This window comes from Apteryx rowi, unplaced genomic scaffold, assembly GCF_003343035.1.
Source record: "Apteryx rowi isolate R43461 unplaced genomic scaffold, aptRow1 scaffold_405, whole genome shotgun sequence".
Classification (NCBI taxonomy): domain Eukaryota; kingdom Metazoa; phylum Chordata; class Aves; order Apterygiformes; family Apterygidae; genus Apteryx; species Apteryx rowi.
In genome coordinates, this window is record NW_020450580.1 from 183,178 (window position 1) to 200,831 (window position 17,654).

The following is a 17,654-nucleotide window of genomic DNA, read 5'->3' on the forward strand; positions in this document are numbered from 1 at the left end:
GTCGTAATGTCAGGGTTTTTTTCTCCCTAGGATGGACCAGCAGTGCCCGAAGGGCTGGTGGGGGAACCCCACCTGCGGGCCCTGTAACTGCGACGTGAACAAGGGCTTCGACCCTGACTGCAATAAAACCAACGGGCAGTGCCACTGCAAGGTGAGGGACAGCTGTGACCCGTGGCCTGCCTGTACCCCTGGAGCTCTGCTTGTCCCCCCATGCTGTTCCTTGTCCTGGCAGCTGCCAGGCCCTGCTTTGTGCTCCTGGCCTACGGACAAGGAAGACCGGGGTGCCTCTGGGCTAGATCCCTGCCCAGCACTTCATTGTGGCTCTCCTGGCCCAAGGAGGTGACAGTGGGGTGCTTGCAAATGGGGATCTCTGTGACAAGTCCCTGCTGAGCTTGTGGGCAGCCCTGTGAGGAGAGCCTGGCCCTTTTCTTCCCGTGCCCCAGTGGTTCCCTCTGTCTTGGCTGCTGTCCCTATGGGCTGTCTGATGGCTGTCCCCCTCTCCCCCCAGGACTTCCACTACCGCCCAAAAGGCAGCGACACCTGCCTTCCTTGCGACTGCTACCCTGTGGGCTCCTCCTCGCGCTCCTGTGACAAGGAAACGGGCCGGTGTCACTGCAGGCCCGGCGTCATCGGGCGCCAGTGCAACAGCTGTGACAGCCCTTTTGCCGAGGTGACGCCCAGCGGCTGCGAGGGTGAGTGGGGGCACGGTGGGGAGACGGTGGCGTGGGGCTTGGCATGAGCCATCTCCCCCTGTAACCGGGCCCCTCGGGGTGTGTGTGTGTCCACAGTGCTCTATGACGGCTGCCCCAAAAGCCTGAAAGCGGGTGTGTGGTGGCCCCAGACCAAGTTTGGCTTCTCGGCCGCCGTGCTGTGTCCCAAAGGCTCCTTGGGTGAGTGAGGGATGCGACGGGGAGGGGAGAAGCTGGCTGAAGTGCTGGGGCTGTAACAGCCTCGGCAAGATCGCCCCCTTCTAGCACTGTCCCGGTCCCGTCTAGCTGGGCTGGAGGGCTGGGAGAAAGAAGTTGGAGGAGAAAATACCCCAGCCTTGGGGAGGGCAGGGGGGTTGGACACAGGGCTGGGAGCAGGCCGCAGGGTCTAGGCCTTCTGTCCCCACCTTTTCCCGCCTGCTTTTTGGTTTTAGCGGGCCTGAGCCTGGGGTCAGGCCTGGAATGGCAGCTCGGCACCCCCAGCGCCTCACTGCTGCTCAGCCCTGTCCTTGGTGCGTGCTGTGAGGGCAGCAGGGCACAGCGTGGCGTTAGGCGAGCGTCTCAGGCAGCAGTCACAGCCTGAGTTGGAGGAGGCCACCCATGGTGATGGCAAAGGTGCCAGCAGCGTGTGTGGGACTGTAGGACAGTGCGAGCCCCAGGGACAATACAAACCCTGTCCTTCTCCAGCCGTTCGCCCCAGGAGGAGGCAGGTTCAGCTCCTAACTGTTGTCGCTTCTCTCCCCGGTTCTCTCGCCCTCCATGCTCAGGTTTGCGGGGTGCAGGTAAGGTTGTTCCCACCTCCTTCCCTCTGTGTCGCAAGGGCTGTGCCGCGTGGCTTTCCCTCCCTGCTCCCTGCCTGGCACCCTGCGCAGCCCTGTGCTTTTCCTGCTGCTTCTGGAGCTGCCGAGTGTCTTCCCAACGCTTTGCCTGGCCTCACTGCTCCCACGTGCTGCTTCCCTGCTCCCGGCACGCTCACCAGCACAAACCCAGCTGCAGCCGCATGCGGCCCCTGCCACCTGCTGTCCTTAGCCTGCAGCCCTGGCTCGGAGCGGCCCGGGGAGGCTGCTAAGCAGGGTCTGTGCTCTGCTCCCCGCTGGGATGGATGCTGGCTGCCCCGGGCTGATACCTGCTTGCTTAGGCTGGGGGTGAAGGAGCTGGGGATGTGCAACGTGCAGCTGGCTGGGGAGGCAAGGTGGGGTGGAACGGCTGAGGGGTGGAGGAAGGGGGAGCTGTTTGGTGTGATTGAGCTGGGGAAGAGTTGGATGGGGACAGGAACCGCTCGGCATGCTCAGTGCAAGGGACTGCGCCTGCTGCCCAGCTGGCAGGGGGAGGCAGACGGACCCAGGCTGGATCCTGCCTGGAGCACGACAGCTGAGCCAGGCCATGGGCACCAGAGAGGAAGGGCTGTTCTCTCCCAGGGTAAGGCTGGCAGTATGGAGGCTGCTCCCAGCTGCGATGCTGCTGACCCCAGTGTTAATTCCCAGAGGAAAAGGTAGCCAGGAAGGACAGCTGGGAGCTGGAGATGGCAGGATGGAGCAGGCTAGCACTGGGACTTTTCTGAGCAGGATCTGGAGTCTACTCCAGGCTTCCTCTCTTCTCCCTGGGCATGCTGCTGCCCTCCCCAGCCCTGGGTGAGATCCCCTACCCTGGCACCATTCCTGGGAGGGCCTGGCTTACAGTCCTGCTGGGTGCAGTGGGGTTGCCCTCGTTTCTCTTACTTGGGGTGTGCACAGTGATGCTCCCACTGCAGGATGCTGCTCTTGATGCTGGCAGCGCTCTTGGTGGTGGTTAATAGCTGATCTCTTCATTGCTGGTTTCTCTGTTGTTGTCCAGTGGTGCTGGGACCCCAGCCAGGGATCAGAACCTTGCCTGGATGTTGCACTCACACTGTTGAATAGGTCCTCCTCCATCCTGCTTGGCTCCAGGGGCTCGCCTGTGAGGCAGGTTCGCCAGCCCCACTGCAGGGGTATCATCCTCCTGGGGCAGCCTTGCCCCATGGAGAGGAGCAGGACCTCAGCAGGCATTGCAGGCTGGCAGCTGGGGGATGACCAGGGCCATGTGGGCTCCAGCAGTTTGGGGTCAGATGTGCCCCAAGACGGACAGACACATCCCCACCAGAAACCAAGGCCTTCTCCGGGCCGAGCTCTGCCAGGTCACTTCTTTCCTCTTTGCAATCCTCTGTGGTGGAGCCTGGTGTGCTGCAGTCCTGAACCACATGCAGGAACCCAGCTCGTGGTGGGAGGGGATGGGGTTAGCCCAGGCAGCAGAGCTTCTAAAGACGATGCAAATCAAGTGTGCAACAGGCAGCACCAGCTCAAAGCAGGGCAACAGCCCCTGGGCATTACGGGGCCTCCCTGGCACTTGCCCGTGCTGGTCTTCAGGGATAGCTGGTGTAGAGGGTTTCTGCTGAGGGATGCAATGGGGGAGCTGCGTATCCTGTGCCAGATTTCAGACTTGTCCTTCCTCCTGGTTTCAGGTGCAGCCGTCAGACACTGTGATGAGGAGAAGGGCTGGCTGGAGCCAGATCTCTTCAACTGCACTTCGCCTGCCTTCAAGGAGCTCTCCACGCTGGTAATCTCCTCGTGGCTCTGCAGCCCTGACAAGGCAGGAGCAGTACAAACTAGGGCTCACTGCCAGATTTCAAAGAGCTTGACTCTCCATAGGCACCTAGAGTAGGAGAGGACTTTGCCACAGTGCTAAGCACCTTTCTCTTCTCATTTCCTGCGCCAAACCTGTCCGTGGGGCATCGATCTGAGCTGGAATTTACTTTTGTTTAGTCTAATCTTTGTGTGTCCCTATCAAATGACCTGTGTCCTGTCCCCCAGTCCAGTATTTGAGAAGAAAACAAATACCCTGAGCAGAGCTGTATTATTTGAAACTGGTGGGAAGTCTGGTCCATGAGGCATCTGTAGCCCCCAGACTCTTGCAGTGACAAATCCCTCTGAAATACTTGGGCAGATTTACTAAAACTCGCATCCCACCTAGGCTGAGTGCTTAAAGCAAGTAGCTGACCTAAAGCCAGGAGAGTTTCCCAGAGAAGTATTGCCCTGTCCTTTCTCTCCTCTCCCTGGCCTCTGTCAGGAATGGTACTGAGTTAGCTGGGCCTGGCCCAGTTCAAGCACTGGGGTGTTGCTAGAGGCTGGTCGTCTCCAAGAGAGGCACCCTGTCCCAGTGGCCACAACCGTGAATATCCTCAGCTTGTGCCATGGTTTCAGAGACCATCTCTGGGCCTGGGGGCCTGCAGCATCCCAGATCATGCTCCTTTGGAGCTATGGTGCTTTCTAGGGAGGAACCTGCTTACCATTTAATCCTCTCCTTCCTCCCTGCTGGCAGCTGGAGGGCTTGGAGAGGAATGAGACCGAACTCAACACAATTGAAGCCAAGAAGCTGGCCCACCGGCTCCGGGCTGTGACAGACCACATGGACCACTACTTTGGCAATGATGTGCACATCACCTACCGTCTACTGTCCCGCCTTATGGCCTTCGAGAGTCGGCAGCGCGGCTTTGGCCTGACAGCCACACAGGATGCCCACTTCAATGAGGTGGGTCCTTTCCCTGAACCAGAGTGGCTTCTCTGATGCTGCTGTGCTGTCTCAGCTATCCTGAGCCTGGGTTTCTTTGGGGATTGAGGAGATTGTGAGACCACGTCAGGAGTGCTGAGTCCAAGTCCAAGCTCCCCTGTACCACACAGACATTGACCCTTTGGAGTGATACCAATAGGGACTGGAGCACAGGATGAATGAGGAGAAGCTGAGGGAGCTGGCTTTGCTCAGCCTGGGGAGGGGAAGGTCAAGAGCGGTCTTATTGCTGTCTTCAACTCCCTAAAGTGGGGATGCAGGGAAAACAGAGCCAGGCTCTTCTCAGAGGTGCCCAGTGAAAGGGTGAGAGGGAGCAGACACAGGTTGCAACAAGAGGAACTGTGATTAGGTGTAAAGCAAGCTGTTGTCCCCATGAAGGTGGTCAGACCTCACAGAGCCCGGATATAGGGGGAAGCTCCATCCTTCAAGATAGTCAAAATCTGGCTGGCCAAGGTCCTGATCCAGGTGGCTCTGCCTTAGGCAGGGATTGGACCAGAGACCTCCAGGTCCCTCCCCACCTCAGTTACTGTGTGAGCTGGGGATGACTGAGGGCAGGGGGTGCCATGTCCCTGTGGCAGGATGGGTGGATGGTTGATCTTTCCTTTGTCTTAGACTGTGGGTTGCGGACCTGAGTCAAATGAGCGCGAGACGAAACCCCAAGCGGGCTGCAAGGAGGCTCTTACTTCTCCCAGTCAGCACTGGGTCAGGCAGGGTCTCTGCAGACACTGGCTGATGAGCTTTGAGAAGGAGGGTCTGTTGCGGGAGAAAGTACCCCTCTTCCCCATGTCCTGGCACAGCAAGGTGGGCAGAGGGCACAGCTCTGACAGCCTGGGGGTGGCCAGGATGCAGCCCTGAGGCTCTGGCCCCCTCACTCCCTACGCCCACATCTCTCTGGTGCAGAACCTGCTGCGCGCGGGCAGCTCCGTACTGGCGCCCGAGAACCGGGAGCACTGGGCCATGCTGCCGTACAGCGAGCACGGCAGCGCCAGCCTCATGGAGCAGCTGCGGGACTACTCGGGCACGCTGGCCAGCAACATGAAACTCACCTACCTCAACCCTGTCGGCGTCGTCACCCCCAACATCAGTGAGTAGGAGCAGGCCAGCCGTGGGGCCCAGCTGCGGCGGTGTGGAGCCACTCTTTCATTTTAAAAAATTGGGCTGAAATCAGGGTTTTCCCCGTTTGTTTTTTCCTCTTCTCACCTGGGCAAGCTTTGTGTTGACAAAGGACACGAAGTGATGAGCAAAGGGCAGGTCAAGTCACATCCCAGTGCTGCTGAGTGGGAAGATGAGTGAAGGGGCTCTTAAATGCAACATATGTTTAGCCCCCAAGTTAAGGGAGCAGCTGAGGCTGACTTGTGTGTAGCTGTGAGTTTATCAGCTCTCACAAATGTGGGAGTGGAGCAGGGAGATGTCCTGGTCCTGTCTCTCCCTGGAGCAGCAGGCACACCACCGAGAGGCAGCACAGCCTGGAGTGCACTGTGCTCTCCCAGTTTACCCCCAGTCCTACCTGAGTCTCTAGTGAAGCAGCTGCCAGGCACGGTGTCAGAAGCAGCCTATCCCATGGCAGAGCAAGATCTGGGCTGGGAAGGAGCGCTGTGAATATTGGGAATGTTGCATCATGACCAAACACAGGGGACACATCTGCAGCCCTGCCTATGGCTCGTATACTCCCTTTGCCAATGACCTCGAACCCAGGATGCCCCGGAGCATGGTGCTCTCTGGGTGGCCATCCTAGAGTTGTCTTTCATTCTCTCGCTCCTCTGCAGTGCTGAGCATCGACCGCATGGAGAACCGCTCCCACGTCCGCCGGCGCTACCCTCGCTATCACAGCAGCCTCTTCCGGGGCCAGCCCGCCTGGGACCCCCACACCCATGTTGTGCTGCCGCTCTCCGTGCTGAGCCCCCCAAAGGCTGAAGGTGAGCGTGTGAGCATCGCTTGGGGATCAGCATGGGCAGGCATGGCCGGCAGGGGACATGTGCCTCTGCTGAGACCTGGCTCTGTCAGAGATTTATCAGTCACCCCCAGAGCTCAGAGCTTCTTGCTCCACCACATCTCAAAGGCTCCTGGTGGCCTTGCAAGCCCGGGAGCCCTGCTCCTGCTGGCAGAGTCCAGCACCGCTTCTCTCTGAGGTCCTAAGCAGGCAAGGGCAAAGCTGGTGGAGAAAAGCACTCAGATCCTGTGGGCTAGTGAATGAGAAAGACACTAACCTCCTCTTCCAGCCTGGCCAGATCAGGGCAGCGCTGGGGTGCCCCCAGGGCACACAAGGCTGCACTCAGGCCCTCAGGGGTGATATGTGGGGCCATTCAAACCATCCCTTGTGTCTCAGCTGCCCCCACGGCAGTGCCCGCTTTTGCCGGGGGTGAAGGGAACTACACTGTGGAGAGCTCCTCTCCGAGGCAGGCGCTGCCAGAGCCCGAGCCCGCGCTGACCGTGATCATCCTCATCATGTACCGCACCCTGGGGGGGCTGCTCCCCGCGCGCTACCAGGTGGATCGCCGCAGTGTCAGGTAGGTCCTGCTCCCCTTTGTCCTCTGGGCAGCAAGGCCTGCAAGCAGCGGCACGGGGAGGCTGTCTGGACTCTGCTTTGCTCCCTCTCACAGACCTGCGTGCAGTGGTTGGGGTCTGCTTCCCAGCCAGATGGTGCTGCTGTGCTCTGCCTATTCCCTGGCTCAGCGTTGCTCTGCCCCACGTTGCCCAATCCCTTGGTGTGGGCAGGGCAGAGCTGTTCCTGCCCAGACAGAGGTGCTGGGTGGCTGGGGAGTCCTGGGAGGGGCCGCAGCCGCCGGGCTCAGTGACAGCAGGGCTCCATGCCTCCTTGCAGGCTCCCCAGGAATCCCGTGATGAACTCTCCCATTGTGAGCGTGTCTGTGTTCAGCAATCACAGCTTCCTGCGGGGGCCCCTGGACACTCCCCTCGTGCTGGAATTTCGCCTGCTGGAGACGGCCAACAGGAGCAAACCTCTCTGCGTCCAGTGGAACCACTCCAACCCGTGAGTCAAGCGTGGCTGGGCCTCAGCCCTGCACTGTGATCCACTCACTCTGGGCTGCTTTCTACAGGCACCTCCTAGTTTCCTGAGCCTCCACAGCTGTGACAGAGGCTGTGTGTCTAGGCAGAACTGGGACACGGGGGCTTCTGCTCTCTCCCAGGGGGTTCATTCCTGCTGGGAGGGCACAGTAGGATCCCTGCAAGGCTCTGGCTCTGTTATTTTGGATTTGGGAATGCAGCTGTATCTGCTGATAGAAAAGCCTTGTTGATGGCCCCTCTGCTGTGCAATTCCTTCCCTGCGTGCCACACTCATGTGTCCTCTGTTCTAAGCATGCTCTGCTTTTTGGTGGCTGCAGGACCAACCCATCAGGCTTCTGGACAGCCAGGGACTGTGAGCTTGTGTACAGGAACACCACGCATGTCCACTGCCAGTGCTCCCAGTTTGGCACCTTTGGGGTCCTGATGGACAGCTCGCACCGGGAGGTAACCTCAGCCTATGGGGCTACGGGCAGGAGAGGGCAGGCTGGGGAGTGGCGCTGCTGGATGTGGTGCCCAGAATAAGCAGGCACAGGCAGAAAATTCGTGGGTGGACACAGAGGTTGAGAGCTCAGCAGACTTCATGTGTCTTCCTCTAATGCTGCCTTTGGTTCTTCTGCTGCAGCAACTGGAAGGTGACCTGGAGACGTTGGCGATTGTCACCTATTCCTTGGTGTCTCTCTCCCTGGTCGCCCTGCTGCTGACCTTCTCCTTCCTGACTTGCCTCAAAGGCCTTAAGTCCAACACACGTGGCATCCACTCCAACATATCAGTCACCCTCTTCTTCTCTGAGCTCCTCTTCCTGTTGGGCATCAACCACACAGAGAACCAGGTGTGGGGCAGGACCAAGCACACACACAGTTTGGCTTGTTTTATTCCCTGGATTGTGTCTGTCCCAATCTGACCAGCTGCAAGGAGCAGCCCTGATTTGGGAAGTGGAAGGTCTTGGTGCTGTTTCTGTGGGGCAACATTGGGGATTAATGTACTGAAACAGGCTCTGTTGTATCTTGAGTTACTTGGTGATCTGATCCTGGAGGCTCTTGTCTTCCCATCTCCAAAGTGAAAGTCTGTTGGTGGTTTGTAGACCCACAGGAAGGTCCATCTCTCCATGAGAGATTCTGGACCTAAGCCTGGCCAGAAATGAGCAGATGCTCCCCTGGGAAGAGACTGAACACATTTGGAGTTGTGTGGGTGGGGAAGGGACCTCCGGGGGGATCTCATTTCCTCTGGGACCTGCCTTGCAGCCCCACCATAGGGATGGGAAGAGGTGGGGACAGAGCAGTTAGCATTGGCACAGTGGGGCCATCTCTGAGTGGCTTTTGCCTCCCCCAGTTCCTCTGCACTGTGATCGCCATCCTCCTCCACTGCTTCTTCCTCTCTACCTTCGCTTGGCTCTTCGTCCAGGGCCTCCACATCTACCGCATGCAGACTGAAGCCCGCAACATCAACTTCGGGGCCATGCGTTTCTACTATGCCATCGGCTGGGGAGTGCCCGCCATCATCACCGGTAGGAGCCGCTTGTCCCCCACCCATGCCAGAAGCTCTGGATCTCAGCAGCCTCCTGTTCCCCTGGTGTCGCCCAGCTCACTTGCCTGGTGGGGAGAGCAGAGGGTGGGCTTGCCACGGGCAGCTGTTTGGGTGGGCCTGTGGGACTGCGTGCTGGTGGTAAGCAGTGCTGATTTGTCCAGCCATATTTTGTACCATATGTATCAAGGGCTGTTGTCTTGCCTCCTGGGGAGAAGTAACCTCACAGTGTGTCTCCCCGCAGTGCTGGTGGGCATGGCGTACCTGCTGCCCCAGGGCTCATGGTTAAGGTCTCCTGGTTTCCCAAGTGAGGGTGTTTGGGTGATGTGGCTCTGGCAAGTCCGAGGCTGCTGGGTCTGGACCTGACCTCTCTCTCCTTCCCCCAGGGCTGGCTGTTGGCCTGGATCCTGAGGGCTACGGGAACCCTGACTTCTGCTGGATTTCCATTCATGATAAGCTGGTCTGGAGCTTTGCAGGCCCCATTACTGTCGTCATTGTGGTAAAACCCTGTCCTGTTTCACCCACAGCCCTCTCCTGCCTCCCTTCCCTGCACTGTGGGTGCTCACCTTTTCCTTGGGTGTCTGATGCCTACCCCGTTCTCTGTACTGTCCTCCCTCAATTACAGCTCTCTCTCTGCCCCCTCCTCACTCCAGCCAAACCCCGGGAGGCTGTGGACCAGGGTGGGAAGGGAAGGGAGGGAAGTCCACACAGGCCTGGCGGACCAGGAGTCTGCCTGTGCTCTGGGTTGGGGGTGTCAGGCCAGAACCACCCTTACACAGCTTCTAAGCAGTGCCAACACTTTCAGATGAATGGGGTGATGTTCCTGCTTGTGGCCAAGATGTCCTGCTCCCCAGGCCAAAAGGAGACCAAGAAGAAATCGGTTCTGTGAGTATTGGTGGCCAGACTCCCAGCAAGGCTCCTGCTGCTCATGGTTTTTACCATTTCCAGTGACCATCCTCCCTCTTCCTCCATCGCCAAGTGCCCCTCTGTGCATCAGTGTCAGCCTTGCAGCCGCTCTCCTCTCCCACCTGGTGCCTGTGTTAACCCTTCCTAAACTTCATCCTCTCCTCTTGTTCCTACATCCTCATCTCCACACTGTCCTGCCAGCCTGTCCCCTTCCCTACCTGCCCTCACTGCCACCTCTCATGTCCGCTTGGATTCAACAGTCTGCCCTTGTCGGCTCTCTGTGCCTGTTTCTTCCTCTTCTGGACACTCCTTCTGAAACCTTTCCTCACTCATCCTCTCCCTCCTTCTGGGCCAGCCCTGGAGCTTGGCTCAGCTCCTCTATCCATGGCTCCAAATGACCTGCGTCATTTGGGCCCTGTGTTTGCCGTGTGTGATCCAGAAGGGAAGGCCCTGGGGGCAGGGGGAGCCAGATCGCTATGCAGAGATGTGCCCACAGTGCTGTGATGGGGCGCAGCATGGAGGGCTGGGCAGGAGTGCTTTCCCCTCTGGATCTCTGTCTGTGAGCACTAGACTGTAGATTAACAACACGCACTAACCTCTTGGTGTGTGTGTGCTTGTGTGTCTGTCTCTCTCTCTCTCCAGCATGACGTTACGGAGCTCCTTTGTTCTGCTTCTAGTTATTAGCACTACCTGGCTCTTTGGCCTCTTGGCTGTCAACAACAGTGTCCTGGCTTTCCACTACCTCTACACTGTCCTCTGCAGTCTGCAGGTAACTGCCCAGCTTCAGCCAGGAGAGGCCTGGGGGGATGAAGGTGCTCTCTGTGCTCCTCCACCCAGCTCTGCCCCCTGCACGAGGCCTGTGGAGGGCCCGTACCGGGACCGCAGCCGCCTTCCAGTGAGGCTCGGGTGCTAGGGACAGGGAGCACTGTCACGCCTAGCTCACTGGCTCCTCGAGGCCCTTAGCGCTGTGTGGAGGACGTACCGAGTTAGTGAGGTATGGCACACACACATGGGCTTGGGTCAGCCCAAAAGAGCGTCCCTGTGGTCCTCCCAGCCCCCACGGCCACACCAGCCAGTGCAGCTGTCTGCAGGGAGCTATGTGGGGTTAGAGTCATGGCTGGGGACCCTACTTTGGCCACTGTCTGCCTGGGGGACACCCTTTCTGTTCCTCACCCACAGCAGCTGGCCTGAGGGTCAGTGCTGCTGGGCTTCGGGAGGCTTTTTGGTACCTACCAAGCTCTGGCAACCACCAGGGCCAACACGCTGGGCTCTGAAGGAGGAACCAGGCTCCCAGGTACCAGCCCAGAGCCTGTGCTGTGGGTGAGCGTCTGGAGGGCGTTGGAGAGGAGCCAGACACCCAACCCTCCTGTCCCCACCGTGGGGCACCCTGCCACCCTCAGGCTCACTGCTTCTCTTCCCCTCTCTCCTTCCCAGGGCCTGGCCGTGCTGGTCCTGTTCTGCATCCTGAATGACGAGGTGCAGGAGGCCTGGAAGCTGGCCTGCCTTGGCAAGAAGGCGCAGGGGGAGGAGGCCGCCAGGAGCACGCAGGTAGGCGGGAGCAGGCCCAACCCGGGTCCTGAGGGGCTGGGACTCGCTGTGTGTCAGCAATGAGAGTTGATGGGGACATCCCTTCTTCTGGGGGGCATGGCGGGTGCAGGAGGGAAGGTCGTCTTCCCTGGCTGCCGTGGCGCCTCCTTAACTAAGCCCGTGCCTCTCTCCCCGGCTCGCCAGGGCCCCAATGCCTACAACAACACGGCGCTGTTTGAGGAGAGCGGGCTCATCCGCATCACCCTGGGGGCCTCCACCATCTCGTCAGTGAGCAGCGTGCGCTCTGCCCGCACCCACTCCAGCCAGCGGGGTTACCTCAGGTAGGGAGTGCCGCGGGGGCTCCAGCAGCGCCTGGGCAGAGCCGCGGGCTTGCACGGGTGCGATCGCTCAGTCATCCTGTCTTTCAGAGACAACGTGACGGCACGTCAGGGCTCAGCCCTGGACCACAGCCTGCTAGGGCATGCAGGCCCCACGGACCTCGACGTGGCCATGTTCCACCGCGACGCCGGCGGAGGTAAGGCCCCAAACCTGGGCCAACCCAGCCTGTGCTGAATTAACTCTGGCTTAAGCAGACCGTTCCCTGTGCAGGGTCTGACTGCATGGTTACATCCTCCGCTCCACGTTTGGCTGTGACTCCTGAGCACGCTGCCAGTGAGAGGGAGAGACAGCAGCCGTGTTGCTTAGCGCAGCCTCCTGGGCTGCCGGCAAAGGGCATAGCTAGTTTTCAAAAGGTTGAAAATGGAGGAGGCAAGAACTGCCCCTGGGGCTGGGACGTGGGCTGTCGAGAGGTCCCTGGTGACGTGCGTAGTTCCCAGGCAGTGACACAGCACTTGTGAGATCACGTCAGGAGGGCTGGGCCCAGGTCCAGGCTCCCCAGTGCCACGCAGACACCAGCCCACTGGAGCGAGACCAACGGGGGCCACCCATGCTGTTGGGGCTGGAGGTCGGAGGGATGAGGGGAGGCTGGGAGAGCTGGGTTTGCTCAGCCTGGGGAAGGGAAGGTGAACGAGGGGTTATTACTGTCTACAACTCCCTGGGGGATTGCAGAGAAGACAGAGCCTGGCTCCTCTCAGAGGTGCTCGGAGATGGGGCAAGAGGGAGCTGACATGGGTTGCAACAAGGGGAACCGCGATTAGATACAAGGCAAGCTGTTTTCCCCACGAGGGTGGTCAAAGCCTGGCACAGGGCCCAAATAAGGGGGAAATCTCCGTTCCTGGAGGCAGTCAGAGCCCAGCTGGCTCAGGGGCCGAGCAGCCAGTTGCAGCTGGCCCTGCCCCGAGAAGGGTTTGGACCAGACACCTCCGCATCTCTCCCCATCTCAGTTTTTCTGTGATGCTATCATATAACCAGTGGATGCTCACAGGCACGAGCTTGTCCTTCCCCATTTGCGCTGAAAAGCATCACCCACCTCCATTCAAAATCTCTCCCCCCCCCAATGTACCTACAGACCAAGACTCGGACTCAGACAGTGACCTGTCTCTAGACGAAGAGCGCAGCCTCTCCATCCCGTCGTCAGAGAGTGAGGAGAACGTGCGGCTGCGGGGCCGCTTCCAGCGCCAGTTCAAGCGAGCAGCCCACAGCGAACGGCTCCTCACTAACCCCTCCAACACCACTCCCAAAGGCAAGTCCCATGGGCTCCGGCAGGGGAAAGAGTGAGCTCAGGTCTCCTGTGCTGCAGGCTGGTATGTGGGCATGGGGACCAGACCATGTCTTGTGATGGCCTCGTTCACACCTCACAGAGCTGTTCTCTCCCTCTTTCCTGGGGCCTCTTTCGCTGTGTTCTTCACCAGACGTGGATGGCAATGACCTCATGTCATACTGGCCAGCTCTGAGTGAGTGTGAGGTTCACCCCTGCTCCCTGCAGAAGTGGGGCTCTGAGCGGAAACTAGGATTTGACATCAACAAGGATGCGGCCAACAATAACCAGCCGGACCTGGCCTTGACCAGCGGGGATGAGAACTCCCTCACCCAGACCCAGCGGCAAAGAAAAGGTAACAGCCTGCAGCAAGCAGACAAGGGCTGCCTGGCCCATCTCAGGTTCACACGGCCCTGAAGATTCCACGTGAGATCTGTCTTATCATGTCCTTGGGGAGGTACAGCTTAGCTCCCCCGGCTGAGTTTTCATGCTTCTTTCATTGCTCTGCAAAGGTTTGACTTCTCTTTCTGTCTGCCACAGGGATTTTGAAGAACCGCCTTCAGTACCCTCCAGCTCTCCAAGGCTTGCCATCTGTTGGCAGGATGACCAATGAGCTGTCATGGTACAAGACCTCCACGCTGGGTCACAGGGCTGTCCCTGCTGCCTCCTATGGCAGGATCTACTCTGGGGCAGGCAGTCTGTCGCAACCAGCCAGCCGGTACTCATCACGGGAGCAGCTTGACATGCTGATGAGGAGACAGATGTCCCGGGAGCAGCTGAGCAGGAACAATTCAGGAGAGTGCTTGGAAGTTGTGCCCAGCCGGCACGGGTCCAGGGAGGAGCTGGACACCATCCCCAGCCGGCATGGGTCTACTGAGCACCTGGAAAGTATTCCCAGCAGACATGGGTCTAAGGAAAACTTGGATCTACTAGCTACTAGGCCCAGTCAGAGAGATCATGGGAACACACTGCCCCGGAGGCAGGGCTCCAGAGACCACCTTGAAACTTTACCCTGCAGATTTGGGTCAAGAGAGCAGCTAGACTGTGGGCCAGTAAGAGAGGTCTCTAGAGAGTGGCTAAACACATTGCCAAGTAGGCAGGTGTCCAGAGACCGAATAGACATGTTGCCAAGTCGAGATACTTCTAGAGAACAACTGGATTTGCTTTCTAGAAGACAGCCTTCAAGGGACCAGCTAGCGTTGGCTAGGCAAACTTCAAGAGAGCAGCTGGACTTTCTCTCTAGAAGATCTAATTCCAGAGAGGCTCTGGATACAGTGCCTAGCAGGCAGCTGTCACAGGAGAATCTGGGGTGTCTTTCTAGGAGACAACTGTCTAGAGAAAGCCTAGAACCGCTATCTAGAAGACAGCCTTCCAGAGAGAATCTGGAGGCCATCCCCAGCCGACATCCTTCCACTGAACAGCTGGATATCCTTTCTTCCATCCTTGCTTCTTTTAACTCTTCTGCCCTGTCCTCGGTGCAATCTTCGAGCACGCCTTCAGGCCCCCAGACCACCACCACTCTCTCTGCCGTGCAGACCTCGACGCCCTCTGCGATGTGCCCCTCGACGCCTCGCTCCGCCACCTCCCACAGCATTTCGGAGCTGTCGCCAGATTCAGAGTAAGTGCGTCCCTTCCTCGCCCCAGCCTTGCACAGCCCATCTTGTCTGCTGTCCGGCTGCCTGGCCTCTTCCCTCGGGAGTTTTGTTTGGGAGGGGAGGGCTGTGTAAGAGTGAGTCCTCGGGGGAATGGCAGGTACCTCGGGGACCTGAATGGTGACCGTGCAGGGAAAAGCCTCTGTTGTTATGGCTCCAGGCCCTTGCAGTGCAGCGTGAGCAGAAATGCCAGTGCACCTTTGAGTCTTCCCAGCTTTGCCAGAAGTGATGGCACTCACTCGTGTCCCGCAGTGCTCAGGGAAGATATCGTCATGCAGCAAGGCAGGACCCACAGCTGGCCCAGTCACTCGGTGCTGGGTGGAAGTCCCTGACGAGCAGATGTGTGTGTGGGGCGGACTGGCTGGAAGGAGAAGGAGGCCAGCAGGGCCTGAGTCCTAAGGGAGCCCTGCCTGCCTCAGCCACGTTTCTCCCCAGGGGCTCTGCCTGAAGCTGTCGTTTCCTCCCCCAGTGTCACTCCATGGTCTTTGCTCTCTGCCAGCACTGCTGGTGTCCTGTCCCATTCCTCCTTTCCTCTTCCCTGCACTTGGGGACTCGGTCACAGCTCTGCCTCCCCCTTGCCAGCCCGTTTCCTGTTCCCTGCAGGGCAGATGGGCTCCCACCAGTCCTGTGCTAGCTGGCTGTTCCCAGCGCGGCCGTGGGACATTTGGCTCACAGCCGTTCCTGCACTGAGGCACACTGGGGTTTCTGCCCCGTCCCCATCCAGGCAAGCTGGGAGGCAGCAGGGAGCATGATGAGAGCCCGGGGGAAGTGCCATGGCTTAATGCTATTTTTCTTTCCTCCGAGAAGAATAATGAGAAGTGAGGGCCATTCCTGAGGGGCTGAAGTTGTCCGTGAGAGCGACAGAAGAAGCAGGGTCGTTCGCCCAGCTGGACACTGCCAGTCGAGGTTTGGTGTCCCCAGGGGGCCAGCGGCCAGAACTGATGGTCAGAGGCCCAAAACCAACCCTGCCTTTCCCAACCCTCTGGGCTGAGGGACCGGCCACCCACACCACCCACCTCTGGGAGCCCCCAGGCTCTCGGCTGCCGCTGCGCTCCCCGTCGCCTGCTGGTGTGAAAGGTATAGCAGGAGCCCGCTCGGGCGAGGGTCACGTCTCCAACCCGCCGGGGCTGGACTCTTCCTTTGCGACCCGTTTCTATGCGGGATGTGCGTGTGTGCGTGTGTGTGCGCGGAGGGTGGGCAGGGGCAAGGGGGGACAGAAAAGGAGCCCAGGACATGGGGGCGGGGGAGGGTTTTCTACCTTTTGTACCTTTGTAATCAGAGAGAAGAGAAATTTCTATGGTTATTTTTACGGATGGTCTGTTCCCAGGACCTGGAGCATTTGTCTTGCTGACAGCCCCTTTCTGGCTTGCCTTGGGGGCCCCAGGGCCTGGCTTTGCTGTGAAGTCTGCTGGCAGGGACTGTGATCGTGGCGGGCCGGAGGGGCAATGCCGGGCAGCTCCCGTGGCTTTGCCGGCACTGCTCCATCCCCTCCCGGTGGCAGGCGGTGACTGCCCCGCTGCCCCTCTCGCCCTCCTGCCGCGCTGCTCCACACGTGTCTCAGCGCAGTCCTCCTGGTGTCCTGCGGCTATGCCGGCCCCGCAGCCTCTGCCCTCGCCCTCCCATGGGACCCCCAACTTGGGGATGCCACCCCTCCGTGAGCTGGGGCTGTGTGCCGGGTGGGTGGCAAGGGGGACAGAGCCAGCGGCAAGTGCAGAAGTGAGTGGAGCAGCAAACTGAGCGCTCGTGGGGAGGAAACAAGCTTTGGTGTTTGGCATGGTGCTGTAGCGGGTGGTCCCATTCCTAAAAGCTTTGGTCTCTTCTGCCTGACAAAGGTGTAATGTTTTTACCACCATATGTCGTGCTCTTTAACCTGGGTGTTACGAAGCAAAGCTCCATCGAGCAGCTGGGGTAAATGGGACCGGGCGAGAAGCTGGACAGCCCTGGCCCCACGCGGGGTGGCAGTCGGCTTGGCTGTTCCCACCGCCGGCACTCTCCCCGTGGAGGGTTAGCGTCCATGGGAACAAGATGTGGCTCCAATGTCTGGGCCCGGCATTACTGTCACCTGCCCTGCAAAGGTTGTTTCCAGCTGGTGGTTCCCTGCAGGCTCCGCATACGTGTGCGCACGTCCCCGCACTCCCTGCCGGCAGGAGACACCAGCTCGCAGTAGCCTGGATTTCAGGAGACAGAGAGAAATGGCACTTTGCCCCCTCTGGAAATTCAAGCCAGCCTGGTGGTTTCCCTTTCTGCTCGGCTGGGGCCCTGCCCTCGGCCCCGCAGACCCCCCCCCGGGCAGCGGGAGGAAGGGCTCGCACCCGCGCTCTCCTGCCCGCACGCACGCTCGCCTGTGCCTATCGCTTGCCTTGGTGCGGGGGCAGCCGGCTCGCGGGGGTCCGCGTGCTCCCCTTCCCCTCGGCTGCCCCCGTGGTGCTATCGGGGCCGTGTGCCAGCACGCTCCTTACTGCCTTATTACCACAAACTGCTGTAGCTTCATGTTGCAACGAAACCCGAGATGTTTACAGAGGGGACTTGCGCCGCAGTGGTCGGGGCCCCGTCACCCCGGGGAGGCGAAGGGGAGGGCTGGGGGCGAGCCCCCCTCCCGGCCTGGAGCCAACGTGAGTGACCGTGGGGCGGTGGGACCGAGGGGCTGCCTGCCCCCGCACGGTCCCCACGAGGCAGCTCGCCGCAGCCCGGGGCCCCGCGCCGGCCCTTCTCCCGGCCTGGGGAGGGAAGGGCTCGCTGACATGTTTACATGGCGTTCAGGACTGGCGCGCGGAGGGAAAGCCTGCCGTCCCCGCGCGCCGGGGAGCAGCAGGGCCCCTCCGTGCCCGCCTTCATGAACAAACTCGTTTACACGTTTCTCTCTGGCTGCGCAGAGCTGGGGCCGGAGCCCTGGGGTCCAGCCGGCACCCAGGACCGCGTCTCGGCCAGCGCTGCGTCCCCCCGTGGGGGTCCTGCCCCACCACGCGGTGGTTTCCGCCAGGCTCGGCGAGGGGCCTCCTTGCCCCGGGTCGCTGGCTCAGGCGCGCGGCTGCTTCACGGCCGCGGGCAGCTCTGGGGCCAAGCGCCGCTCGCTGCTCCTGT

The 17,654-nt window shown here is 60.0% G+C and overlaps 1 protein-coding gene across 1 annotated transcript in view; it reads left to right on the forward strand.

Moving 5' to 3' along the window:
- Positions 1-15,470, forward strand: part of CELSR3 (cadherin EGF LAG seven-pass G-type receptor 3) — a 33,452-nt gene extending 17,982 nt beyond the window's left edge. The window contains exons 14-35 of the mRNA XM_026075486.1: positions 31-151; positions 509-692; positions 789-890; positions 3,184-3,278; positions 4,041-4,250; positions 5,187-5,370; positions 6,053-6,202; positions 6,613-6,793; positions 7,108-7,275; positions 7,628-7,754; positions 7,933-8,139; positions 8,640-8,814; positions 9,218-9,330; positions 9,637-9,716; positions 10,380-10,506; positions 11,172-11,285; positions 11,469-11,605; positions 11,693-11,799; positions 12,733-12,906; positions 13,076-13,276; positions 13,462-14,539; positions 15,381-15,470. Of these exons, the coding sequence (XP_025931271.1) occupies positions 31-151; positions 509-692; positions 789-890; positions 3,184-3,278; positions 4,041-4,250; positions 5,187-5,370; positions 6,053-6,202; positions 6,613-6,793; positions 7,108-7,275; positions 7,628-7,754; positions 7,933-8,139; positions 8,640-8,814; positions 9,218-9,330; positions 9,637-9,716; positions 10,380-10,506; positions 11,172-11,285; positions 11,469-11,605; positions 11,693-11,799; positions 12,733-12,906; positions 13,076-13,276; positions 13,462-14,539; positions 15,381-15,408 (4,063 nt within the window). The 3' untranslated portion in view covers positions 15,409-15,470. The remainder of the gene's footprint in view (positions 1-30; positions 152-508; positions 693-788; positions 891-3,183; positions 3,279-4,040; positions 4,251-5,186; positions 5,371-6,052; positions 6,203-6,612; positions 6,794-7,107; positions 7,276-7,627; positions 7,755-7,932; positions 8,140-8,639; positions 8,815-9,217; positions 9,331-9,636; positions 9,717-10,379; positions 10,507-11,171; positions 11,286-11,468; positions 11,606-11,692; positions 11,800-12,732; positions 12,907-13,075; positions 13,277-13,461; positions 14,540-15,380) is intronic.
- Positions 15,471-17,654: the final 2,184 nt, after the last annotated feature.